Genomic DNA, 23,550 nt, shown 5'->3' on the forward strand with positions numbered 1-23,550 from the left:
CTTATGATTCTTTAGATTTCCCAGTTTAGGTCGACCAAGACTTAAATAGCCACGATTTTTAACATTCTGTCTAGGTTTGCAGTCAATGGGCTTGCCATGTAAATACCAACAAATATCTTCGTTGTATCCTGTTTATGGCAATATTCGCACCAATGTCGTCCATTTTGTTGTTATTGGCCCAACCAATGTGTTGCTCTTCAATGCTCCAGGCCCAATTCCAACTTACCCAAATTTAGAGGAATATCTGGCATATTCAACATGTCTAGTGGGCCCAAAATTTAATATCCTAGCAAATGGCCCATTAGAAGCTCTAGCCGGCCCATATGTATGGGCCAAAATTATAACATGCAGATCCAACACCATTCACTCCAATTTCTTTCAACAAAAGAGCCGATGTCTCCATCTCTCCGACGACGATCATCATCACTTTTCTCCTAGTCTCTTCGCTTCTCATCTCGACAAATACTTCACTAGTAGGTAGAGGTCATCGACCTAAGATCCTCCCTCTAACCTAGTCCAGATCGGACTTCCATTTTTGCAAGAGGGTTGTATCGATTTGTCTGTTTGTATCTCCGATCAGGTAACCCAATATTTCCCTTGCTGTCGATTATCAATTTTACCTATTGAGCCCATTCTCTGGAGTTTCTTCCATTCAATTTCTCCACCGTGAGTTGAAAAAAAAAAGATTTTCCACTCTAGTTGATCCCATTGCAAAGGTGGTCTCTGTTTAGCTATGAGTGGCTTTAAAGGTCATGGAGGCTGTGATGTTGACGGGACTTCCATCATTGATTGCTAGGCTTAAGAGAGCTTGACTGATACCATAAAAGCAGAAATAATTTTTGTAGTTCTGTGTAATTAAACGAGAAAGTTACAGTCTTCAATCTATAATACAATGGGAAAGGAGATAAAAGGAAGAAGATCTCCTAAATTAGGAGAGGAGAGATTCAATCCTAAATTAGTAGCCTAATTATAGTTTTTCTATATAAGGCAATACATAAATATGGTAACTACAATAATTTTGCAATCTTCAAGATCTCTAACATACTACAATTAAATTCGAAAAGTTGGATCAAAAGTGAAGCATTGCTGAAAAAGTGTAATATGTTAAGATTACCAGTATAAATTGAAAATAAACAAGAAAGACTTACCGCGAAAATTTCCATCAACTAATCTTCACATTTACACTGCTATACTGAACCATCTAGGAATGAATCTAGAGCATCTTGCTTGCCATTAACATAGAATTCTGCAACTGCTAGCATTCTTGAAAGCTTATCAGGGTGGCATTTTATACGAACAATAATCGGCTTGAGTTTTTTCAAATTAGCGTCCTTCCTTATTGTCTTAAAAAGAACCTTATTGTTCATGAAGAGATAGAATCCATAGTTCTCTTGGCAGCATGAAGCCCTACATAGCCTGGATGAGAAAGGAAGAAGAGCTCTTCATTGAAAACTGCTTGGTCCCAAACATTTGCCTACCGTGCCATCCTATCAGCAACCCGATCCAAAAGCTCAAATGAAGGAATAGTGGGCCTTATATAAAAGAAATCAGAATTATACACCTGTATCCTCATTGTGTGAGCATATCAAGCCCAATCCATTGCAGGTTCATCAAAAACATCATTATAGCCATAAGCAGTCATATTGTTATGACCATCTATCATTGACTCTACTTCTGAGTCCCGATGCAAATGATCAAATGGGTTCTGTAAGTACACTATATCAACATCTGAAAGTAGAACGCTATATCCCAGCTGCAAAAACTCCCTCGAGATTCGAAATTTCAGTCCGCAGACAGCATGATTACCTCCTATCTTTCCAATGTTATATATTTATGATATAAATATAAAATGTGAAAGAAATAATCAAATTAGATAAAGTGTCAAAGTGGTGAAAAATGTGGCATTTGTGTGGGACGTCAGGGGTTCGAGTCACTCCCCACGCAAATATTAAAATGTCTTGATTAGGGCTTTGAGCTAAGATTCGAAATTTCAGTCCGCAGACAGCATGATTACCTCCTATCTTTCCAATGTTATATATTTATGATATAAATATAAAATGTGAAAGAAATAATCAAATTAGATAAAGTGTCAAAGTGGTGGAAAATGTGGCATTTGTGTGGGACGTCAGGGGTTCGAGTCACTCCCCACGCAAATATTAAAATGTCTTGATTAGGGCTTTGAGCTCTTGGGCTTTCTTGACTAAAATAATTTTTTTTATTATTTAGTGGGTAAAAATAGCCAGTATTTTCTGACCTTTTTTTTGTAACAACTCACTAACAGTCATTAAAATACCCACTACTAAGCCATTAAAATTTTACATTACTCTCTGAACATGGTGGAGACCGTTACTTCCATCTTGCCTATATAAACACACATCTCGTTTTGGGAAAAACACACTTAGAAAAGACATAAAAAAACATCTTGCATCAATCCTCCTTTTCATATTCTGAATACTCAGGTTTTTACATATATTCTGGAGTACAATTAAGAGTTCTGAAAAAATCATTCGTGATTGCTGCACAAGTGGTTTACGATCGTTGTATCCTGAGAGTGATTGTCCACGGAGGTCACGACAATAATCGACGGGCAATTTCACTTTAGGACATCGTGCTGTCACGAGACTCGATCGGACGATAAGTTTTATATTTCTACATTATATTGTTCCGAACACTACTGCAACTAATTATTTTTCCAACAATCTAAAGTGAAATTATCTTCATAATTAGTTGCCATGTCTGCCGTAGATATATCTGTTCCTAAGTATTTTGAAAAGCCTGAGTTGTTTGATGGAAAGAATTTTAAGAGATGACAAATGAAACTGCAATTTTATTTGACAATACTTAAAGTCGTTGATGCTGTTGAATCAGATAAACCCCTTTTTGCAATTGCTGATAATCCTACTGATAAGAAAATAGAGGATTTAGCTAATTGGGAACATAAGGAATATATGTGCAGGAATTATATTCTGAATTGTTTGACGTTAGATCTATATGATGTTTACTTGTCGTGTAAATCTGCAAAAGTGTTATGGATTTCATTAGAAAAGAAATATGCTACAGAAGATGCTGGACCCAAGAAATTTGTTGTGGGAAAGTTTTTAGATTTTAAAATGAATGATGTTAGAACTGTGGTCAGTCAAGTTGAAGAATTGCAGATTATAATTCACGAAATTATTGCTGAAGGATATAAAATCTGTTAGGGCTTTCAAGTGTCAGTTATAATTGAAAAATTGTCACCTTCTTGGAAAGAGTATAAAAATAGTTTGAAGTATAAGAGAAAAGAAATGTCCTTAGAGGATCTGATTATCAGGATTAGAATTGAGGAGGACAATAGAATGACAGAACGTAAAGAAAGACCAGACTTTGATACCAAGGCTAATCTTATTGAAGCAAGTTCTAGTAGTAAGAAACCAATTGGAAATTTTATAAGGGGTCAGAATTTTAAAGGCAGAAACAAGGGAAAACAATTTGTAGGAAAGAACAATCGGTCTAAACCCCAGTTTAAGAATAAAATTGTTGGTGATTGTTTTGCTTGTGGTAAATCAGGTCAACTTGCAAAGAATTGCAGAAATAGGAAACGAAAAGCTGTGAAGCATCAGGCACATGTGGTAGAGGATGGGAATTTCTCTACTATGGTGACAGAAGTGAATCTAGTAAGCAACATGACAGACTGGTGGGTAGATTCTGGAGCCACCAAACATATTTACTGCACGAGAGGTGCATTTTCTTCATTCACTCCCGCTAGTGATGGAGAATGTCTGTTCATGGGGAATGCTTCCTCCTCTAAAATCGAGGGGAAAGGAATTGTGACGCTTATATTTACTTCTGAAAATATCCTTAATTTGAAAGATGTCATTTATGTACTTGATATTAGGAAAAATCTAGTGTCCGGATCTATCTTAGTCAAAAAGGGTTTTAAGATTGTATTTGAAAATGGTCAAATTGTACTGTCTAAGGGTGGTTCCTTTGTTGGGAAAGGGTATGCAGATGAGAGTCTGTTTAAACTCAATGTCTCTGTGATTAACAATAAATCATCTGGCTCTTTCGTTTATTTGTTGGATTCTTATGATATGTGGCACGCTAGACTTGGACACGTTAATAAAACTTCCATTAAAAAATTAATGACTTTGGAAAACATTCCCAAAATCAATAATTGTCCAAATTCAAAATGTGAAACGTGTGTTGAATCTAAATATGATAGAAAACCATTTCATCGTGTTGATAGGACTACTTCGATTTTAAGTTTGATACATTCTGATTTATGTGACTTAAAAGGAGATATTACTCGTGGTGGAAATAAATATTTCTTAACTTTCATTAATGATTATTCTCGATATTGTTATATTTATCTACTTAAGAGTAAGGATGAAAAGCTATTCAAAATTTATTTCCTATAAAACTGAAGTAGAAAATCAGTTAGACAAAACTATTAAAGTTTTAAGATCTGATAGGGGAGGAGAATATACTGGAGATTTTGATAAATTTTGTGTTGAGAATGGCATTATTCATGAGACTACTACACCTTATTCTCCCCAATCTAATGGTGTAGCTGAAAGAAAAAATCGAACCCTTAAGGATATGGTCATATCAATGCTAAGCTCTTCTGGATTACCTTTTAACATGTGGGGGGAAGCACTTCTTACTGCATGTTATATTCTTAACAGAATTCCTAGTAAGAAGAATAATAAGTCTCCTTATGAAATGTGGAAGGGCAGAACACCTTTATATAAATATCTTAAAGTGTGGGGGTGTTTAGCTAAAACTTCTATTCCAGCACCTAAGAGAACTAAACTTGGTTCGAAAACTATTGATTGTGTTTTTATAGGCTATGCTTTTCATAGTAATGCCTACAGATTTTTAGTTATTGACTTTAAAAATAATTTGATTGAAAAAACACAGTATTTGAAACTAGAGATGCTGAAGTTTTTGAAAATAGATTTTCGTTTAAAGAAATGTCTGAAGGACCAAACAGTTCTTTTAGTATTCCTCATAGTGTTAGAGAGGAGCCATCTAAATTAGAAGAAGCTGAAATTAGGAGAAGCAAAAGACCTAGGACCACTACTTCTTTCGGTTCTGACTTTATAACCTATTTAGTAGAGGATGATCATAGTACTTTTGGTGAAGTTATGTTTTCACCAGATTCTATATTTTGGAAAGAAGCTGTAAATAGTGAATATGATTCAATTATGTCTAAGAATACTTGGGATTTAGTGGACTTACCTCAAGGATGTAAGACAATTGGGTGTAGATGGTTGTTTAAAAAAAACTTAAACCTGATGTTCAATTGATAAGTATAAAGCAAGACTTGTAGCTAAAGGCTATAGACAAAAATAAGGAGTTGACTTCTTTGATACTTATTCACCCATTACTAGGATTACCTCTATTAGGATGTTAATTGCAATTGCCTCACTGTATGATCTTATTATACATCAAATGGATGTCAATGCTGTATTTTTAAATAGAGACTTAGAAGAGGAGATTTATATGGATCAGCCTGAAGGATTTGTTGTAGAAGGCCTTGAGGATAAAGTATGTAGACTTAAAAAATCCCTTTATGGCCTTAAACAAGCTCCTAAGCAATGGCACGAAAAATTTGATACAGTTTTGACGTCAAGTGGTTATGTGATAAATGAACCAGATAAATGCATATATAGCAAATTTGAAAATAATTGTGGTGTGATAATTTGCTTATATGTTGATGATATGCTAATTATGGGAACTAGTTTAGATGTTGTTAATAAAACTAAACTATTTTTGAACAAGCACTTTGAAATGAAAGATTTGGGTGTTGCTGATATTATTCTAGGAATCAAAATAGTAAAACATTCTAAAAGAATTATTTTGACCCAATCACATTATGTAGAAAAGGTGCTTAAAAAGTTTAATCAATACAACCGTATTCCTGCTAAAACACCTTATGATGCAAGCCGTCATTTGAGAAAACTTTCAGGTCCTAGTGTTTCCACTTTAGAGTATGCTAAAGTAATCGGCAGTCTCATGTATCTCATGAGCTGTACAAGACCTGATATAGCATATGCTGTCAGTTGACTTAGCAGGTATACTAGTAATCCTAACAGTAAACATTGTGATGCTCTCATTCGAGTCTTGAGGTATTTGAGATACACTCTAGACTGGGGAATACATTATACTAAATTCCCTACTATACTTGAGGAATATTGTGATTCTAATTGGAGTTTCGATACCAATGAAAGTAAAACTACAAATGGATATGTATTTACATTAGCAGGTGGTGTTGTCTCCTGGAAATCCACTAAACAAACCTGCATTGCTAGATCTACTATGAAATCTGAGTTCATAGCTTTAGATAAGGCAGGTGAGGAGGCTGAATGGTTAAGAATTTTTCTTATGGATGTTCCTTTGTGGTCTAAACCATTTCCAACTATTTCAATACATTGTGACAGTCAAGCAACTATTTCAAGAACTCAAAATTCATCCTACAATGGAAAGTTTAGACATATTCGTAGGAGGCACAATACTGTGTGTCAGTTGCTTAAGGATGGGATTATAGCTATTGACTATATGAAGTCAAGTGATAACATTGCTGACCCATTAACCAAAGGATTGGTTAGAGAGCTAATTCAACAAACATCGAGGGGGATGAGACTAAAGCTTATTACTTATTAGATCACCTATAATGGAAACCCAACATTGCAATTGGAGATCCCATGGTCAAGGTTCAATGGGACAACAAAGTTATTGGAGTGGTTTGTGGGGGTACTACATTGGATGTATTCCAAACCCCACCTTATGATGCATAGTATCAACTGTATTGATTAGAGGATGAGCTAATGCTCTTAATGCTTACTATAGCTAATATTCAGTGGGGTGTTTAGATACAGTGCACCCTTGATAGTAGCACCTATTTGAGTATGAAAGTGGGCCCGCTTCCTATGAGAATTGAGGCGAATTCTATAGAGCACTCAAAGAAACTGAGAAAGTTCACGGCTGAAATGAACACAATCGCGAGAACTCAATGACTGTTCTAGAAATCATGTGTGTGTTCTATTGTCTTAGTTTGTAACTATAATTGTAGAGTTCAAAACATAGTTCACTCTATAGTTAGTAAGCTCGATAGAATATACAAAGCCAAGGTTCAAGTCGATAGATACCTAAGCCTGCATGATTTCTACCGTACTCTAGAGTAATATTTTCATTTATCTTATTTCTTTCATGTGGGGGATTGTTATATATTTATGGTATAAATATAAAATGTGGAAGAAATAATCAAATTAGATAAAGTGTCAAAGTGGTGGGAAATGTGACTTTGTGTGGAAAATGTCTTGATTGGGGCTTTGGGCTCTTGGGCTTCCTTGACTAAAATAATTTTTTTTATTATTTAGTGGGTAAAATTAGCTAGTATTTTCTAACCGTTTATTTTTGTAACAACCCACTAACAGTCATTAAAATACGCACCACTCAGCCATTAAAATTCTACATTACTCTCTGAACATGGTGGAGACTGTTACTTCCATCTTGCCTATATAAACACATATCTCATTTTGGGAAAAACACACTTAGAAAAGACATAAAAAACATCTTGCATCAATCCTCCTTTTCATATTCTGAATACTCGGGTTTTTACATATATTCTGAAGTACAATTGAGTGTTTTGGAAAAACCATTCGTGATTGCTGCACAAGTGGTTTATGATCGTTGTATCCTGAGAGTGATTGTTCATGGAGGTCGCAGCAATTATCGACGGGTAATTTCACTTTAGGACATCGTGCTGTCACGAGACTCGATCGGACGATAAGTTTCATATTTCTGAATTATATTGTTCTGAACACTACTGCAACTAATTATTTTTCCAACATCCAACAGAATTGATAACTTTATCAGGGTCCCTCTTGTACACAGGGACATCATTTGACTTGCAAAAATCCACCATTGTGTCATCTAATGCAACTACTAGGTAGTTAGGAATGCTAACTCTCTTAATGTTGGTGAACCAGACCTCAAGCATAGCTTTCACATTCACATTGGCAAGAGCAACTATAAGTTCTTTTCCAACAGCAAGCTCAGCCAAGATCTTTGCAAGTCTCGGGTTCAAGCCTTCATCAGGAAGGACGGTTGGGTTAGTTCTTAATGCCTTAACAGTGCCAAAAGGCCCAGCTTTATCTGGTCTTTTCCCTCAACTTCATAACCTGCTCCTGCGCATGGTCTTTTCCCTGCTCAGCTAGACGTAACTTTTCATTCAGCCCCTTTGCTTGCCTTTTCAGCTCCATATTCTTTTTCGACAACTTCATGATGTCCGTCTTCAACGTGTTTAATTTTTTCGGAGATTCACACGAGGACAAATCATCCTACATACCAAATCAATAGAAGTTTAAGCATATCTAAAAGAGTTTGACACTGACTAAAATTACACTTAAGAAAAAGTTATACATCAACTCAAGCTATACACAGACCATTATTTATCTTCGTTCTCTTTCCTTGTTTTTTTCTCGAGGAACTGATATGTCTAGAATAATTACAATTTTGCAAGAACGTGATACTTAAATCAAAATCAAATCTTGCAATTTACTTGTAATATAGTCAAAAACTCACTGCCCAAAACAAAGAGAGTCAACTGACCCCCTCAATTTACATAAATCACAAAATTAAGATAAATGAAACCCACAAATTGCATTTCGTTAATAAATCTAAAACCCTGGGATAGCACTTCTCCAAAAGAAGCATAAGCAGAATCATGAAGACACAATATGGAAAATGAAAAAGGGGAGATTTCTATTAGTAGAGAAAATAGGTACCTCGAGACTGGATTTGGTAAGACGGCGAACTTGTATAGGCGGATTAGAGGAGGAGAATCCATTTGGGAAAAAGAAGGCGAAAATGCATCCGGCAACAACTCCGATCCCAATTGCGATGGCGATATGCGATCATCGTATGTCAAACGGGCCGAGCGATTCGACTGCTCGGCTCGTTAAAACTCTGCTCATGGGTCGAGCCAATCCAAATAGGGGGCTCAATCCGACGAGCCAAGCCTATTCGGCTCGTCGACCACGAGCCATTTTTTACGAGCCCACGAGCTCAAAAAATCCAAAAAATTAAAAAAATCACGAGCTTCAGCTCATGGGCTCTGCTCGGGCTCGTGACGAGACGAGCCGAGTCATCACTACGTATCGATGACTAACTATTCTTCTCCCTTCAACCCACTGCCATTGATCTTTTCCCTCATGATCAAAAATTCAAACTAGCCTCCAACACTCAAACCTCGGAAAAACAAAGAAGGATTTATCTTTTGCTCTCTGTTCAATATGATATTTTTTTTTCCTCCTTCAGGCTTTGGCAGGAGGAGTGGCATAGTATAAGCATTAAGCAAACAGGGTGGTCTGTAATGGTGTTTCGAGGAACACAGGAACAATGGTTAGGTTCCGTAAACCAACGGTTCAATTGGGAAGGGACCAATCTAATCGGCTGAGTGAAGGAAGGCCTATGAACGACACCAATGAGCAACTAACTTTACCTAATTCCATTAACTATATAAAATGTATTCAAATTATGCTCTTGTTTGAGCCCAATTCACTTTTTCTTATTTTTTAATCATATATTTCTCATCAATACATTATTTAAAATACATTCCCTCCAAAATGGAACTCAAACAAAGGCTAATAAATAATTGTATAGGCAATAAGGGTTTTGTTTGGCTGATATTTTAATATTATTTTCTAAATTGTGGATATTAATAGGGGTGAATGCAATTTGATTTGGGCGGGTTATGTTATATTTTCAATTCAAATCATTTTATGCGGTTTGAAATTTTTTTCAAATTAAACCATAATTTGCGGTTTGATTCAACTTTAATCTGCGGTTTACCTTTCAACATTATAGTAATGTATTTAACATAAGTTAAATATAAATTTAAACGAAAACTAATAATGTTAAATATCAAATTATATTCATATTTACCATGAAACCCATAAATAAATTATTTTCAAAATTCATTGATAAAAGACATTAATAGAACAATACATATTTCTTCATCCTTATTTACCTTTTCTTGTTTAACATTCATATTGTCATATAGCGGTTAGTAAAGGTAGAGTGACCATTTGGACGTGATTTACTGACGTAGTTTTATTGAATTGTGATTTAGATTGTTGAAAATATGAGTTTTTTTTTTCATATGATTTTGGAATAATTTTAATTTAGTTTAGATATCAGGTAAGAACATGTGTTGTAAACCTGTTAAATCATATGTCAATAACGATGAACCTAATTTACTTTCTATGATTATTTTAATAGGCTGGTTATAATTGTATTGCTAAATTAGTATTTTTTTTAAAAGTGAAAACTTTAAATTTTTTAAGTTAATAAAATTAATATTTTAATTAAAAAACTTAAAAACAGCCCGATTAAGTTTTGTGAGGTATTTGAAAATCAAAACCTAAACCAAACCACTTTAAAACGATTTGGTTTGGTTCGGTTCATAATTGATGCAATGCGGCCAGATGAAGAAGACTGGCGCCTTCTAAAATAAAGGGGAGTAAATGATGAAAACTAAAAAAAGGATTTAAGGTGGCACTGTCCACAGAGAAACTCAAACACCGAAGAGGGATTTAATCCCCGGGCTGGGAGTTGTGTTAGTTCCTTCATGCAGTCTAGACTGCCCTTCCCCGTCATAGGGGAATTCTCCATTTCCCCACGGTTTGGTTCGGTTTGAGGAAAAAGAAATCACAGGTCCTCGTGGACCCAAACCAACGGTTTTAACTCAACGGTTTCGACTCGATTTGAGGTTTCACGATTTTTTTGTGCAACCCTAGGTATTAATTTGACTACGAAATGAATCCAAAATTCCAATATGAAAAAACTTATTATTTTCGTCGCTTAAGATAAATTTAGACACTTTTTATATAAAATTATATGATTGATAAAGTATTAAACCAAGTCCAGCAAACATTACTTTAGCAACATGTCATGGTTCCTATGGTTGAGATATGAAATTTGAATCCACATCAAGAGTATGGAATCCCAATGTATTTCATTAGATATTTAGGTCATTTTCAGCGCTGCACTAAAATTTATATAATTTTACACTAAATCTTGTATCAAACCAAAATTCATCTTCAATCATTACACCAAAACTTACACCAAATGAGCAATATTTTATTATTTTATTCATTCTTTCGATTTTTTACAATGTATTTATTTATTTTATAATTATATAAATTACTAAATTATAATTTAGTTAAATTAACAAATATATTGAATTATTATTAATTAATAAATTATTCACATGTTCTATATATTATGTTAAATTGACGAAAATAATTGATTATATTATTAATTTATTATAAACAATTACATTAAATTCACAAAAATAATTATTTAATTAAAAAAATCCTTAATTATTATTATTATTATAGAACAAAAATGATGCAAATATCCTTAATCATTATCATTGAATAATGATAAAAAAAATGACAACAAATATTACACCATTTGATGCCAAAAATGGTGCAATGAATAGTGTTACACATGTTGTACCATTTGGTGCAAAAGTTGGACGAAGGTATGCACCAAATTTTGGTGCAATAGGGCATATCCATTAGAGATGGTCTTAGATTAAGACTTCAACTTCAATAGTTAACTTTTAAAATATGATTCAATCAAAATCTATAACAATAAGATCAAAGCAGGCATGACATCTCACGAATGCCAATAAATAGTGAACGGTGACCCTAACATAATAGTGTTCGTTGACAAATAGCCAAAAATTAGCGCACAGTCAGTCCAATGCAAGTGCCAAGATCGCAAGATTTGACATGATTCCAATCACAAGTCATGAGTTTAGAATTCCACATCATAAGTGTGAAATTTCGACGTGTGATTTATATAGACTCGAGATTTTCAACTTTAACATCTAGCTTTTGAACTATGGTTTTTTCAAGATCTAACACAATCCGTGTGGAATCAGCGAGCATAAGATTCTAAAACTACAAAAGACAAACGTTGATCAACTCTGTCCAGCTGATTTGATCTGTAACAGAAAGCACTAACAGCTCAAAACTAGTATATACAACAAAAGTAATTCCCAGGAGTATAACAGTGGAATACACGATAAAAAGACACAACAGGTTTCAATAATATTGCTAAACTGCCGTAGGTGAAACATCAGTATTGACCCAAATGATGCCAAGCAATCCGAGTAGTTATTTGAAATTGACACCGAGTAAGTACAAACAGGCTCTAACTAGAGACCCTGGATGAAGCGCTTTCCTGCACAAGCATCACAATCAAATTTCGAGATTGGATATTATTAAACAATATTGAAGAAGAAAAATAAGCTAAAATCTAGTTAACTGTCTTGTTCGATCCTGCATAACAAATATACTCTAGGCTTTAAACATGAACTCATGAAGTAATACATATATCGAGGAATAAACTGCATTTCAACCATTACTCTTCCACAAGCATGTAACAATATAATGTGGAATGTTCAGAAATGCAACAAGCTTCCAGCCACGCACAAACAAAAATTACATCTAGACCACCATTGTCATCGAGACTTTTCTACTACACGGTGTACAGTAGGAGGAAATAATATAAGCAAAATCTTTACACAACTTATAAATGTGCACTTATCAAGTCAGCTTTTGATCAAGGCTCACTTCAGAACAACTAACCCAAGAAAAAGAGCAAGTCCATGAAAAATGAATCAACACATCAGAACAGACTATAATAAAAACATCTGAAAAATAGAAATCGGAACCCAACATCAAATTATGCATAATCTCTAAAGTTACGAGACCCTGTAAAAAATGGTAGCAAATAGATGATGGCATGCTATATTCACTTGTGTATCTACGTATCAGGATCATTCTGTGCACAACGCGAGCACCAGTAAGTGGGCTATGTGTTTTACCTACAGCGCAAATCTTGAGTGAGGGTAGGTTAGGAGTTACCTTCACATTATTTTAGAAACAATGAATGCATAAATAATTAAATTTATAAATGTAACTGTGTCCATCATTTTGAAATAGGGCCTATTATTAAGCTGATTTTCATAAATTTTACTCTATCATTTTATTGATGAATTATTACCCAATTGTCATGGTTTCATATATCTAAAGCCAAGAAAAAAATATATAAATTGAGAACTTTTCACAATGCAAAGCAAAAAAATTTTGGACTCACTCTAAAGATATAGTAGTTTCCAGTTTTGACATGAGATATACAAGGATCGTCCAACGATAAAATGAAAGAGAGCTTTATGTACAGCCATGCAGACAGTCACCAAAATGCAGGCATGATCAGAAAATCTTGAAACACGAACACGGAGAGATCATACCTTGTGCTCACTGGCAATATAAGAAACAACTACAGTGATGTCATCAAGCTTTCCACCATAATAACGGAACCCAGCTTCTTGGGCTGCAGTAGAGAAAGGTGTCTGCCTGCTTTTGTCTTGTGCTCGTTGCCGCGCCAATGCTGCAATCTTTTGGGCTGTTACTTGAGGCCCTAAACCAGCTCTCACGGCATGAACCACTACTGCAGTAATATCATTGTTATACAAGTTGTCAAAAAGCCCATCTGTACCGGCAACTATAACATCTCCTGGAGCAATAGCAATTGTAAACACCTGCACCACACATAGGGCCATTCAGTTCCAAATGGATTCATTTCCAAGTAGCGTAGTAAACCTAATTGTCAAAAAATAACAAACTGAAGCAAGTATTGATCAGCATTTGCCCCTTAAGTTCAAGTATTTGCTTAAACAAAAGATGATATAAGCCATAACTAAAACTTATAGATGACTGCAAAGCTAGAAGTACAAAGGAGTCAAGGACAGCCTAAAGAATTAGGTATTTGAAAGCAACAATCAAAGTTCCATTTAAGAGGAATAATATTGTGGATGGAGTATAGACCAGGTTTCCACCCTAAAAGAGGTGCTACTAGAGAACATGTGAATGTTGCCTATATATTACATGAAATGCATGCACCCTATGCTGTGTGGGCCTGGGTATGGGTATCAAGTGTTACATACGAGCATGCCTAAGGTTAAGTTGACAAAAACCTATCATATAATGATTAAAACACTTGAGACTCACTAGAAGGATCCATGCAATATGGCATATATCTAACAGCCTGCTAGAGGACGTTCAAAATTATCACAGTGCATTGTTAGCTATGGTAGAAGATGATCATCAATAAAATAAAAATGTTAATTATTCTAAACATGATAACTGAACAATGTTTAAACATGATAACTGAACAGCAGGCCGAACTTGTACATCAATTATACAGTTAAAATTCAGTATGAAACACAGGTTCTCATCCTTTCACCTCGCCCAACACTCTCAACAAAGTTCCAACCCAATTAATGCAATTTCCTTCGTTTACAATATAAATTATATTTTTGCAAAATGCTTATATTCCTTATGCACTTGTCAATAGTCACCGAACCATTAGCGGAAAGAAAGTATAAAAGGAACAGGATCCATCCGACCTCTCCAGAGCTAGGCAAATCTCCAGCAGTACCACTCTCCAGCTGATAAGTGAAATTAAAATCATGTTGCTGAACAGGGGATCTGAAAACTGTACATCCATCTCTAATCACCATAAACCCACTATCTCCTAAATTTATGGCATGGAGACCCTGCAGACAGGAAATGTGGTCAGTAACTCCAGAAACTTAGAGACGCATTGAGCGCTTCTATCTAAATTGACTGGAAGAAAAACTTGTATATTCCACACAGACAGTTCAAATACCTAGAGGAAAAAATTTTATGAGTCCAACAATTTAATCAAGTAAATAAACCATAAACTCAAATCTCTAGTTTGTTACACATAAAAATCTTTTCAATGTTAGGCAATGATGGTAGTAAAAGTACTTATTTTATCATATTCTTGTAATATAAGTTGAATGCACAGCACCTGATCTGTGAGAGCAATTATACAAGCTGTTGATGAACCCTTTGCTTTCGTGCTTGTGTGAGCCTTCTCCAGGACTCTGGCTGGATCAATTGAACCCCTTGGTTCTTCTTGAATTGCGTTGACTGAATTAGACATGAGTTCACGAGCATACTGCCCTGCATCAACACCAAGATCAGCCCATCCACCAACGCCATCAGCTACACCAATTGCTTGTTCATCCAAGCAAATAAAATGAGCATCCTCTCCACCAGTTTCTTCTTTGTCAGGATGGGGCAGGTAACATGATGCTGAATTTAGCTTTAGAGATCTGTCTGTTGGAATCTTCCTGCAACCAACAAGAAAAATTATAAATACAAAAAGGCCTACCACAATAATCAGAATTTTTTTACAATAGTAATGCACTCCATACAAACTAATCACATGCAAAAAAAATTTAAAAACAAATTCAGTGAATTATTACATAATTTTAAAATTAATACTTTGAATACCAAATTTCACCTTTTTTCTGCAGAGATAGCGCTAACCAATAACTGTGCATAATTTCAAACAAATATCCAACAAGAAACTTGTGGAACCTACTCAACAATTGTTTGTTACTATTAAATGAATAAAACAATCGGTGAAAATATAAACGAATCATATATTTGCTCAAGAGAAACAAATAAAAAACATTACTCTTTTAGTAGAATAATCTGTCATCATCATTGAGATGCCACGTCAACTCTAGCAAATAATCAACTCAACATATGTAGAACATGCTATGAGCAAGTAAAACTTGTTAGATACAATTTGTTGTTCATAGTTTCCTAAAGTGACCATTACAAGCACTATGAAACACTCATCAAACAAATGAAATTGCGGCAACTGCAATCAGACATCTAATTTGCAACAATATCTAAGTTTCACACAATAAATGGTAGGGCCTGAACTTCAGAGAGAGAGAGATAGAATGCATGTGTGTGTGTAAATCATACAAACTAGAGGGAACGTACAGATCAGAAGAATCTGAAGAACTTGAATGCAGTTCCTCCTGCATTGAGCTATCAAATGACACATCAGAAGCAGTGCCAGTAGAGGAACATGCAGGTGATGAGATATAGAAACCCTCAAACCCAAATCCTGGGTATGGCTTGGAATTGCCGTTTCTCTTTGCAACGTTATATATAAAATATCCATAGAGCAAGAAATTGTTTGGTTGTTCTTTATTTTTCAAGCTCATGCTAGCTTTTCTACAATTTTTGAAGCTCCTTCCGCTGTAACTGTAAGAGCGATATGCTGCCACACCAGGTTGTACTGGCCTAGAAGTCAAATTCCTAATGGAGAAATCGGCTGGAGCTGATCTAGATCCACAAACAGCCATAAGAGCCTTCTGAGAGTTGATGCCAAAAGTAACCTTACTGGGGTCTGATAGCAGACAATCAACGTGATAACCACAAACTTGAAATGAAGGCCCTGACACAGATGGTATGGAAATTGCACGGGAAAATACACCAACAACTGAAAGATTTTTTCTTCGATTGGCTATATGCAAATTTGCCTGAGCAGCAGCAACCGTGCCAGGCCGTAGAAATACATGAAGGTCAGTAAATGTTCCAGAAGGCACAGAATGGAATGACCTTGAACAGCCAATCAACAATTTTCCTTGGCCAATCAAAACCTCTATTGGATCTCGGATTCCACTTTCTTTCACGGAGATTAATCTTTGGACTCCTTGCCAGAATGATACACCGAATCTAGAGAAATAATTAGCGGGCATTTTCACCACTCAAATCAACCACCTGTTTCTTACAGACAATGCAACCGCAGGTACCAAAAAAGAGAGAAAATATCATAACTCCCAGTGCATCTATTATGAGAATATAATCAGGACGACTCTTCCTCTCCACAAAGTGTAACAGAAATGAAGAAACCTGACGAGAAAGCATGAAGAGCAAATATAATGAGGAAAATTTTTAATGTCTTTCTAGTAGAAAAGATGGCAATAGAGATACATCAGTAATTAAAGTTTGAGTGGTTACATTAGAGGCCAAGATTTTATCTGCTCTGCATACAATTAGGAAGGAACATCCCAACAAATCAACTAAGCAATTGCAACTACTTTCGGTTTCTATTCTCAGAATTTAGATATAAAGGAGAATCAGTATTGAATTGCGTCCTTCTATAAATTTACAACTACGGTGGACAAAAAAGTATACAATAGCATAAGTAAACAATACAAAAATGAAAGTACAGAAAATATGGTTGGAGTCCATTTAGCGCTAGAACCCTACACAACGAATTAATACAGTAGGAAAAAGCATATGTTCTCTTGCTATATTAATTTCACAAATACCTAATTTATGAGGGTTTTCCATGTGTGAACAGCAATTACAAGAAGACAGAGTAGAATATTTCATTTTAAGAGGCCAAATCCATCAAGTAAAATATTAAAAGACTGAATCAAATGGAAACATTTCTATTTGTAATCAAATATGAAACTATTTTCCTATATCTGTTCCTAGAATATATAAAGATGAAAAATGCAAGCAAGTGGAATTAAAACTGATCACCCAATCCTCATTAGATAGGGCAAAACCACTTGATAGATCACTGATGAAGATTTATGCAACATATAACTTGGAAACCCTCCATTTTCAAATAGAATTCTGCCCTACTCCTCGGCAGATACATGTGGTAGCCGTTTTAGTGTGTGCACCACCGTTAACAATCCATCAGAAAAACAAAGAGTTAAAACCGAATATAGTAAGACTGTATTCAACTGAGTCCCATCTCAGTTTACCATCATCTTCAATAACTTCACAAAAGCAAAATCAAAATAATCTTATTAGGTCAAACCAAATAATCAGCTCCTCAGCCAACAAAAATATCATCCAAATAAACAAAATCCACTATCGCGAACACTCAAACAGGAATCAATAGCAAAGGGAATTACCTCTATTAGTGAAATCAGAAAGCCGCAATGTCCACCAAGAATACGGCTGCAAATATTAAAAACCAACACCCAAAAATTATCACAGGTTTATACTTTATATTCGTTGAAATGAATTCATAAACGTTTTGCGGTCAAATTTCTCCAGCTCGGCCGTTGAGTTTGTTGAAACGGTAAGTCCGTGCGAGAGAGTGATTTGGGATTGGATAATCGGCTGCATCCGCAACCCTATTTAGGGCTTGTTTTGAGCGACTTTCACTCTAAAAAAAATTGATTTTTTTACCTTATTTCAATTGTCATATTTGCCTTCTTCTTTCAAAAGTAAATTCAACTTTTCCCGTAACGATCAAAAAATCAATTCTTTAAATCATTCCCACCCATGCTCTTACAAATGAGCTTTGACTAAAATAGAGCTCAATTTGAAATTTGGTATGAGGATTATTTATTATTTTAGTTCCCTCCCACAAAACATGTTACTGATAGTTATTCACGAATAGTAATCATGATAATTGATCTTTTAACCGTTATAGAGAAGACTAGATTACACTTTGAGTGAATAAGTCAAAAATGAAGATTGAAATAGTAAAATAACGTTAAGAAAATTAATTTTTTTGGATGAAAAATTGCTACCAAACATGTACCTATATTTTAATCTAAATCAAAGTTAATAATTGATTTTAATCAAATATTTTTTGAATTTTATAATTTTTAAAAATATATTTCATCAATTTTTATCAAAATTTATTAAAAATTTAATTTTAATTTCAACCAGACAAATGCTAAAAGGCTATTTGATAGGAATTAAAATTATATTTTTTAATAGATTGTAATAGGAAATTTTAAATATGTGGTTTAATAGCTGTGGAGTTCGTGAACAATATTATTAATATTGATTGTTTGACTTTGATATAAATTAAAATTAACTTTTAATCTAAAATAATAACTAAAAATCTTGCACGTTTTAATAGCACAAAGCAAACTTATTTATATTGGGAAATAAATAGAGTGAGTGGGTCCAACTTTGAGGGAATAAGACCCGGCCCATTCAGTTTGAAGAGTCAGGTTAGGTAGCACACGTTGTTTGGTTCGATGTGAATAATGTGATTATGCAATGCTTTCACATGAAGTTGGAATTCCCTATTTCACAAACATTAAAAATAGGTTTTCATGAAAAGAAAAAGAAAAAATAAAGTTGGAATTAGTAATTTTTTGAAAAATATGTAGTTAAAAAGTATTAAAAAAAATTAATTTAAATTTACTTATAAAATATTTTTTGTGTTAATATATGATTGAAAATAAGTTTGAGAAAAAATTTCGAAAAAATTGTATCATTAAATAGTAATTGATGTTGAAATGTGTGGTTAAAAAAGAAGAAATTTTTTTTATTTATGTTTAGTATTATTTTAATGAAGCATGTATGGTTAAAAATGAGTATTGTAGAAAAAAATGTAATAAAATGTGGTGGAATGGCCCCATTTGGCCACATTTTTTCAAATAAAAATGAATGGAATAGTATTTTTTTAAAGAATCGGCGGTTAAAAAAAAAGATAAAATTTTCGATTTACATGTAATATTTTTTTTATGGAAGATTGTGTGATTAAAAATATAAAAGAAAATAAATTTTAATTTAATGAAGGGGAGCAAAAGCTTATTTATGTGTATAATGATCACAGCCAACAACTTGGTGGATCACAGTTGGTACCATGCACTTTAATTTAGGTACTATTTACAGGTCAGAATAAAAACGTGCTACAAAACATGGAGTGAAATTCACGGCTGGAAGATTTGATTCTGGTCGGGCTAAAAAATTTTAGAATTAATTTTTTGATAAAATATGTGATTGATAATTAAGAAAATGTTATGGATCAATACAAAAATTTATTTTATTAATGAGTTTTGAAAAAAAATAATAATAATTTGAAGAATATGTATGCACTTTTGTATTACATGTACATAATAATTTATATGTTTACATATACATATACATATAACATAATGTGTGAGACATGATTTGGTCATAATTTTTTCAATCAGATAAAAAAAATTCACTATCTTTTGACATTTTATCTATGTATAAATTATTATGTATAAGTAGCATTATTCCTATATCAAACATGGACTAATATTGCAGACATTTATTTTTAAGATCCATGGATAAATCGTGCTTTTGAGTCAACGGTATGGTAGTGTTATTGAAATGACAACTCTCATCATACTAAACTCTTTTAAGTAGATTGTATGAATGTTTTTATGTGAAATTCACATTTGAAGTTTCGAGGACCAAAGTTAATATGTTCTAGTTTGGAAATATGGTGACTAAGTAATTGAAGAGTTTTGAAAAAAAAAAATGAAGAATCTGTATGTGCTTTTATGTTAGATGTACATAATGATTTACATAATAATTTTACATACATATGATGTGTGATATATGATTAGATCAGAATTTTTTAAATCAAATAATAAAAATTCACTATCTTTTGCTATATCATCTGTATGTAAATCATTATGTACAAATAGCATTATTCATGTATCAAACATGGACTAAGCATTGCGGACATTTATTTTTAAGATTCATGGATAAATTGTGCTCGAGTCAACAGTATGGTAGTGTTACTGAGATAACAACTCTTGCAGTATACTAAACTTTTATGTAGATAGTACTAATGTTTTAATATGACATTCACATTTATAAGATTCTGGGGCCAAAGTCAATATCTTCCAGTTTGGAAATATGGCGACTGATTTTGCAAGGTTACAAGTTGGGTAATTTTAGCTTGGTATGAACTTATTGTAACGAGCTAAGGTTCTCTCATTGAACTCAATAAATTTGTATATTGTAGTGATGCATTGCCTTGATACATTGTTAACATTTTATGTCTATATGGATTGATATAATATTTGCTATGTTCGATCATCTCTAAAAGTCACGATATATTTATTGATTAAAGCATCTTATCAATAGTTGTGTTGGATATAGACCTCATGTTATCTAAATTGTAAATTTGGATAAAAACTGAGACTTATAACAACTTCAGATTCAGATTTAGAAACACCCCCTATGATTTTAAAAATTACAAAAAACTCCATAAAGTTTGTTCTGATTACAGATTTCCCCTTTATTAGCCAAAAGTATATTTTTGTTTTCTATTTTAGTCTTCCGTAATATATAAGTTGAAACTATTATTTAGGGGGTGTGTGAGCCATATTATTTTGATAATAATACATTCTTGAATAGTGTATTGATGGGAAATATGTGGTTAAAAAATAAGGAAAAATTTTTATATGCGTGTAATATTATTTTATTGAAGAATATGTGGTTGAAATGATGTCAAATCACTATTTAAGAACGTATTTTTTTGAAATAATATGGCTCAAACAGGCCCATAGTAATATTTTACTACCAGTTGTCTATCCCTTTTTTTCTCTCATTCTTTTTTTTTTTTTTTAATTTAAGTGCTAAAACTATTTTTAGTGGTAACATTATTAAATTCATGTACTAATGTTTCAATAAAATTATATTTTCTTTGATCTCTATTTTTTTGCACCCGCAACAATTATAAGGATGACAGCGTTGCGGACTAGTCAAGAATGGCATCCCCATTCCCTGCCATGCCAATTATTTTTGGATTGCGCGTAGTAACACAACAACTAGAGGCAGGACATGAATTAAAATATCATTATTTATCACTATTTATTTAATTATTTTAAAAACAATTTAACTTTAAAAAATATAAATTGAAATAAGGAATAATAATTGGGACGAGGCAAAATGAAGGGGCTCGAAACCTAACATTTTGTCATCCCTAAACCGTTGAAATATATTAGGTTTAAAATGGTCTTATTGTGATAATTACAAAAAAAAAAAAGTACAGAAAAGAACGACGATAAGTAAATATCAAAACTTATTACATTTTTCTAATTATAAAATTTTGGATTATATTTCTTTTTAATAAAAAAATAAAAGGTTAATTTTAATAAATATATTAAGCCCTATTTGGCAGGGATCAAATTTCAGATTTTATTCTAAATCAAAATCAATAATTAACTTTAAACACATATTTTATGGGTTCTAAAACTTTAATTACATGTTTTACCAATTTCGATCAACATTTACTAAAAATTTTAATCCCCACCAAAGAGTGGCTAAATGTAAGACTACGTCGAAAATATAAATAAGAAATAATTAAGAGCCTGTTTGAGTTTTTTTTTTTTTGGTTTAAAATATATTTTAGAATAGTAAATTGATGTAGAATGTACGGTTGAAAAATAAAAAAAAAATTTAATTTATATATAATATTATTTTATTGAAAAATGCATAGTTAAAAAGAAGATAATAAAAAACGTATTTTGAAAGTAATTGGAATCAAATAAGTGATATAAATTTATATTATTTAGAATAATAGAAAAGGATAAGATCGAAATTTTATTCTTAATACGCAGGTTGTCCTTGTTGGCTGAAAGTTACGTTAGTGCTTGCTTACTCTTTAGGCCAAGATCACTGTTAGCAATTATGGTTTTCATTTTTCTATTTAGAATGTCTTCATTCGACGAGTGATTCTTAGAATAACATGTCTCAATGGACAACTGTCTTGTTTCTATTCCACTACTGAAGTCTTAAGGTCGAGCTCACGTTGCCCATCACAATCTTAGCCCTCGTTTGGTAGCAAATTTTCAACTAAAAATATCAATTTTTTGATAGTTATTTCACTACTCTAACTGTCATTTTTTATTTCTTCACTCATAGATGGGATCTACGTTTTTCTTTGAAGGAAAAAAATCAATTATCATAATCCCTAACGAACATACCATTATTCTTATATCATGAACTGGTGGCAATTGAATACAAGTGAAAGCAGGGGCGAAGCCAGGAAGATATATTAGCGTGGACTGAAAATTGAATTTTTTTCATAGATGCTCTTTGCCACTCGAGATTTAGTTTAAAAGGTTAAACTCTAGACGCTAATGACAAAATGGGTCAAGATGTATTTTTAAACATTTATAACAATGTTCTAACAAATATACTTTTAATTGATAAAAGAAAAATAGAGCATATTACTTATTTTGATAATAACATCCATTTCGTGATCGAAATAAATAAATTTTTAACTCACAAGAATAAATAAGTAATATATGAAAAAATACATTAGAAAAAATTAATTGCTTTTAAACTTAGTCAAACATGTGACATGTTACAATAAGTTATTTATCTTTACTTTAATCAATAAAAATTATTTCTAATAAAATAAACTAATTTGATTATAAATGAACCATTTAAATTTGAAGCTAAATTTGAATAATGGAACATTGGGTTTGGATTTGGATTGGGAAAGAAGTTAATTGGGCTAAGATTAAATTTGGGTTGGGCTAAATTTTTTATCTTCTTTCTTTCACCAATAATATGGGCAAAATTTTCCACTTTGTCACAAGTTCATTTGTTGTTGGACTGGGGCTATCCGCCCCCCTCGTCGAGGAATTAGTGGCTGTTGGCCAGTTGACCCGGCCAATTTTTCAAACTGGCCTTTGACCAATGAAAAAAAAAGGCAAAATTATAAAAAACAGTGAAAACCAAAAAAAAAAAGAAGAGATTCCCAATTTTACCCTCACTTGAAAACGAAGCAAAGCCGAAGGAGACGGGAAAATACTGTAGCACAGTCGACCCAGACACCGACAAATAAGGAAAAACAGGATGCCCACTTGGCCAAAATCCCTCTGAAGAAGGTAAG

General features: G+C 33.2%; 1 protein-coding gene and 1 pseudogene across 1 annotated transcript; both read right to left on the minus strand.

Moving 5' to 3' along the window:
- Window positions 1–1,187: 1,187 nt before the first annotated feature.
- Window positions 1,188–8,960, minus strand: LOC111409452 (annotated as a pseudogene).
- Window positions 8,961–11,755: 2,795 nt separating this feature from the next.
- On the minus strand, window positions 11,756–18,097 carry LOC111408960 (probable protein phosphatase 2C 55). The gene is made up of 6 exons (XM_023038821.1): window positions 17,831–18,097; window positions 15,891–16,808; window positions 14,899–15,223; window positions 14,471–14,620; window positions 13,313–13,603; window positions 11,756–12,240 (listed from the first exon to the last, which is right to left on the minus strand). Exons 2-6 carry the CDS (start codon window positions 16,652–16,654, stop codon window positions 12,211–12,213), a joined length of 1,560 nt encoding a protein of 519 aa, XP_022894589.1. The 5' UTR covers window positions 16,655–16,808; window positions 17,831–18,097; the 3' UTR covers window positions 11,756–12,210.
- Window positions 18,098–23,550: the final 5,453 nt, after the last annotated feature.

This window comes from Olea europaea, chromosome 14 (genome assembly GCF_002742605.1).
Source record: "Olea europaea var. sylvestris chromosome 14, O_europaea_v1, whole genome shotgun sequence".
NCBI lineage: Eukaryota > Viridiplantae > Streptophyta > Magnoliopsida > Lamiales > Oleaceae > Olea > Olea europaea.

Coding starts and splice junctions, on each gene's coding strand:
- LOC111408960 (XM_023038821.1), bottom strand. CDS start 16,654: ATGCCCGCTAATTATTTCTCTAGATTCGGTGTATCATTCTGGCAAGGA. Junction 15,224..15,890: donor TCTTCAGATTCTTCTGATCT/GTACGTTCCCTC, acceptor TGTTGGTTGCAG/GAAGATTCCAACAGACAGAT. Junction 14,621..14,898: donor TAATTGCTCTCACAGATCAG/GTGCTGTGCATT, acceptor TCCTGTCTGCAG/GGTCTCCATGCCATAAATTT.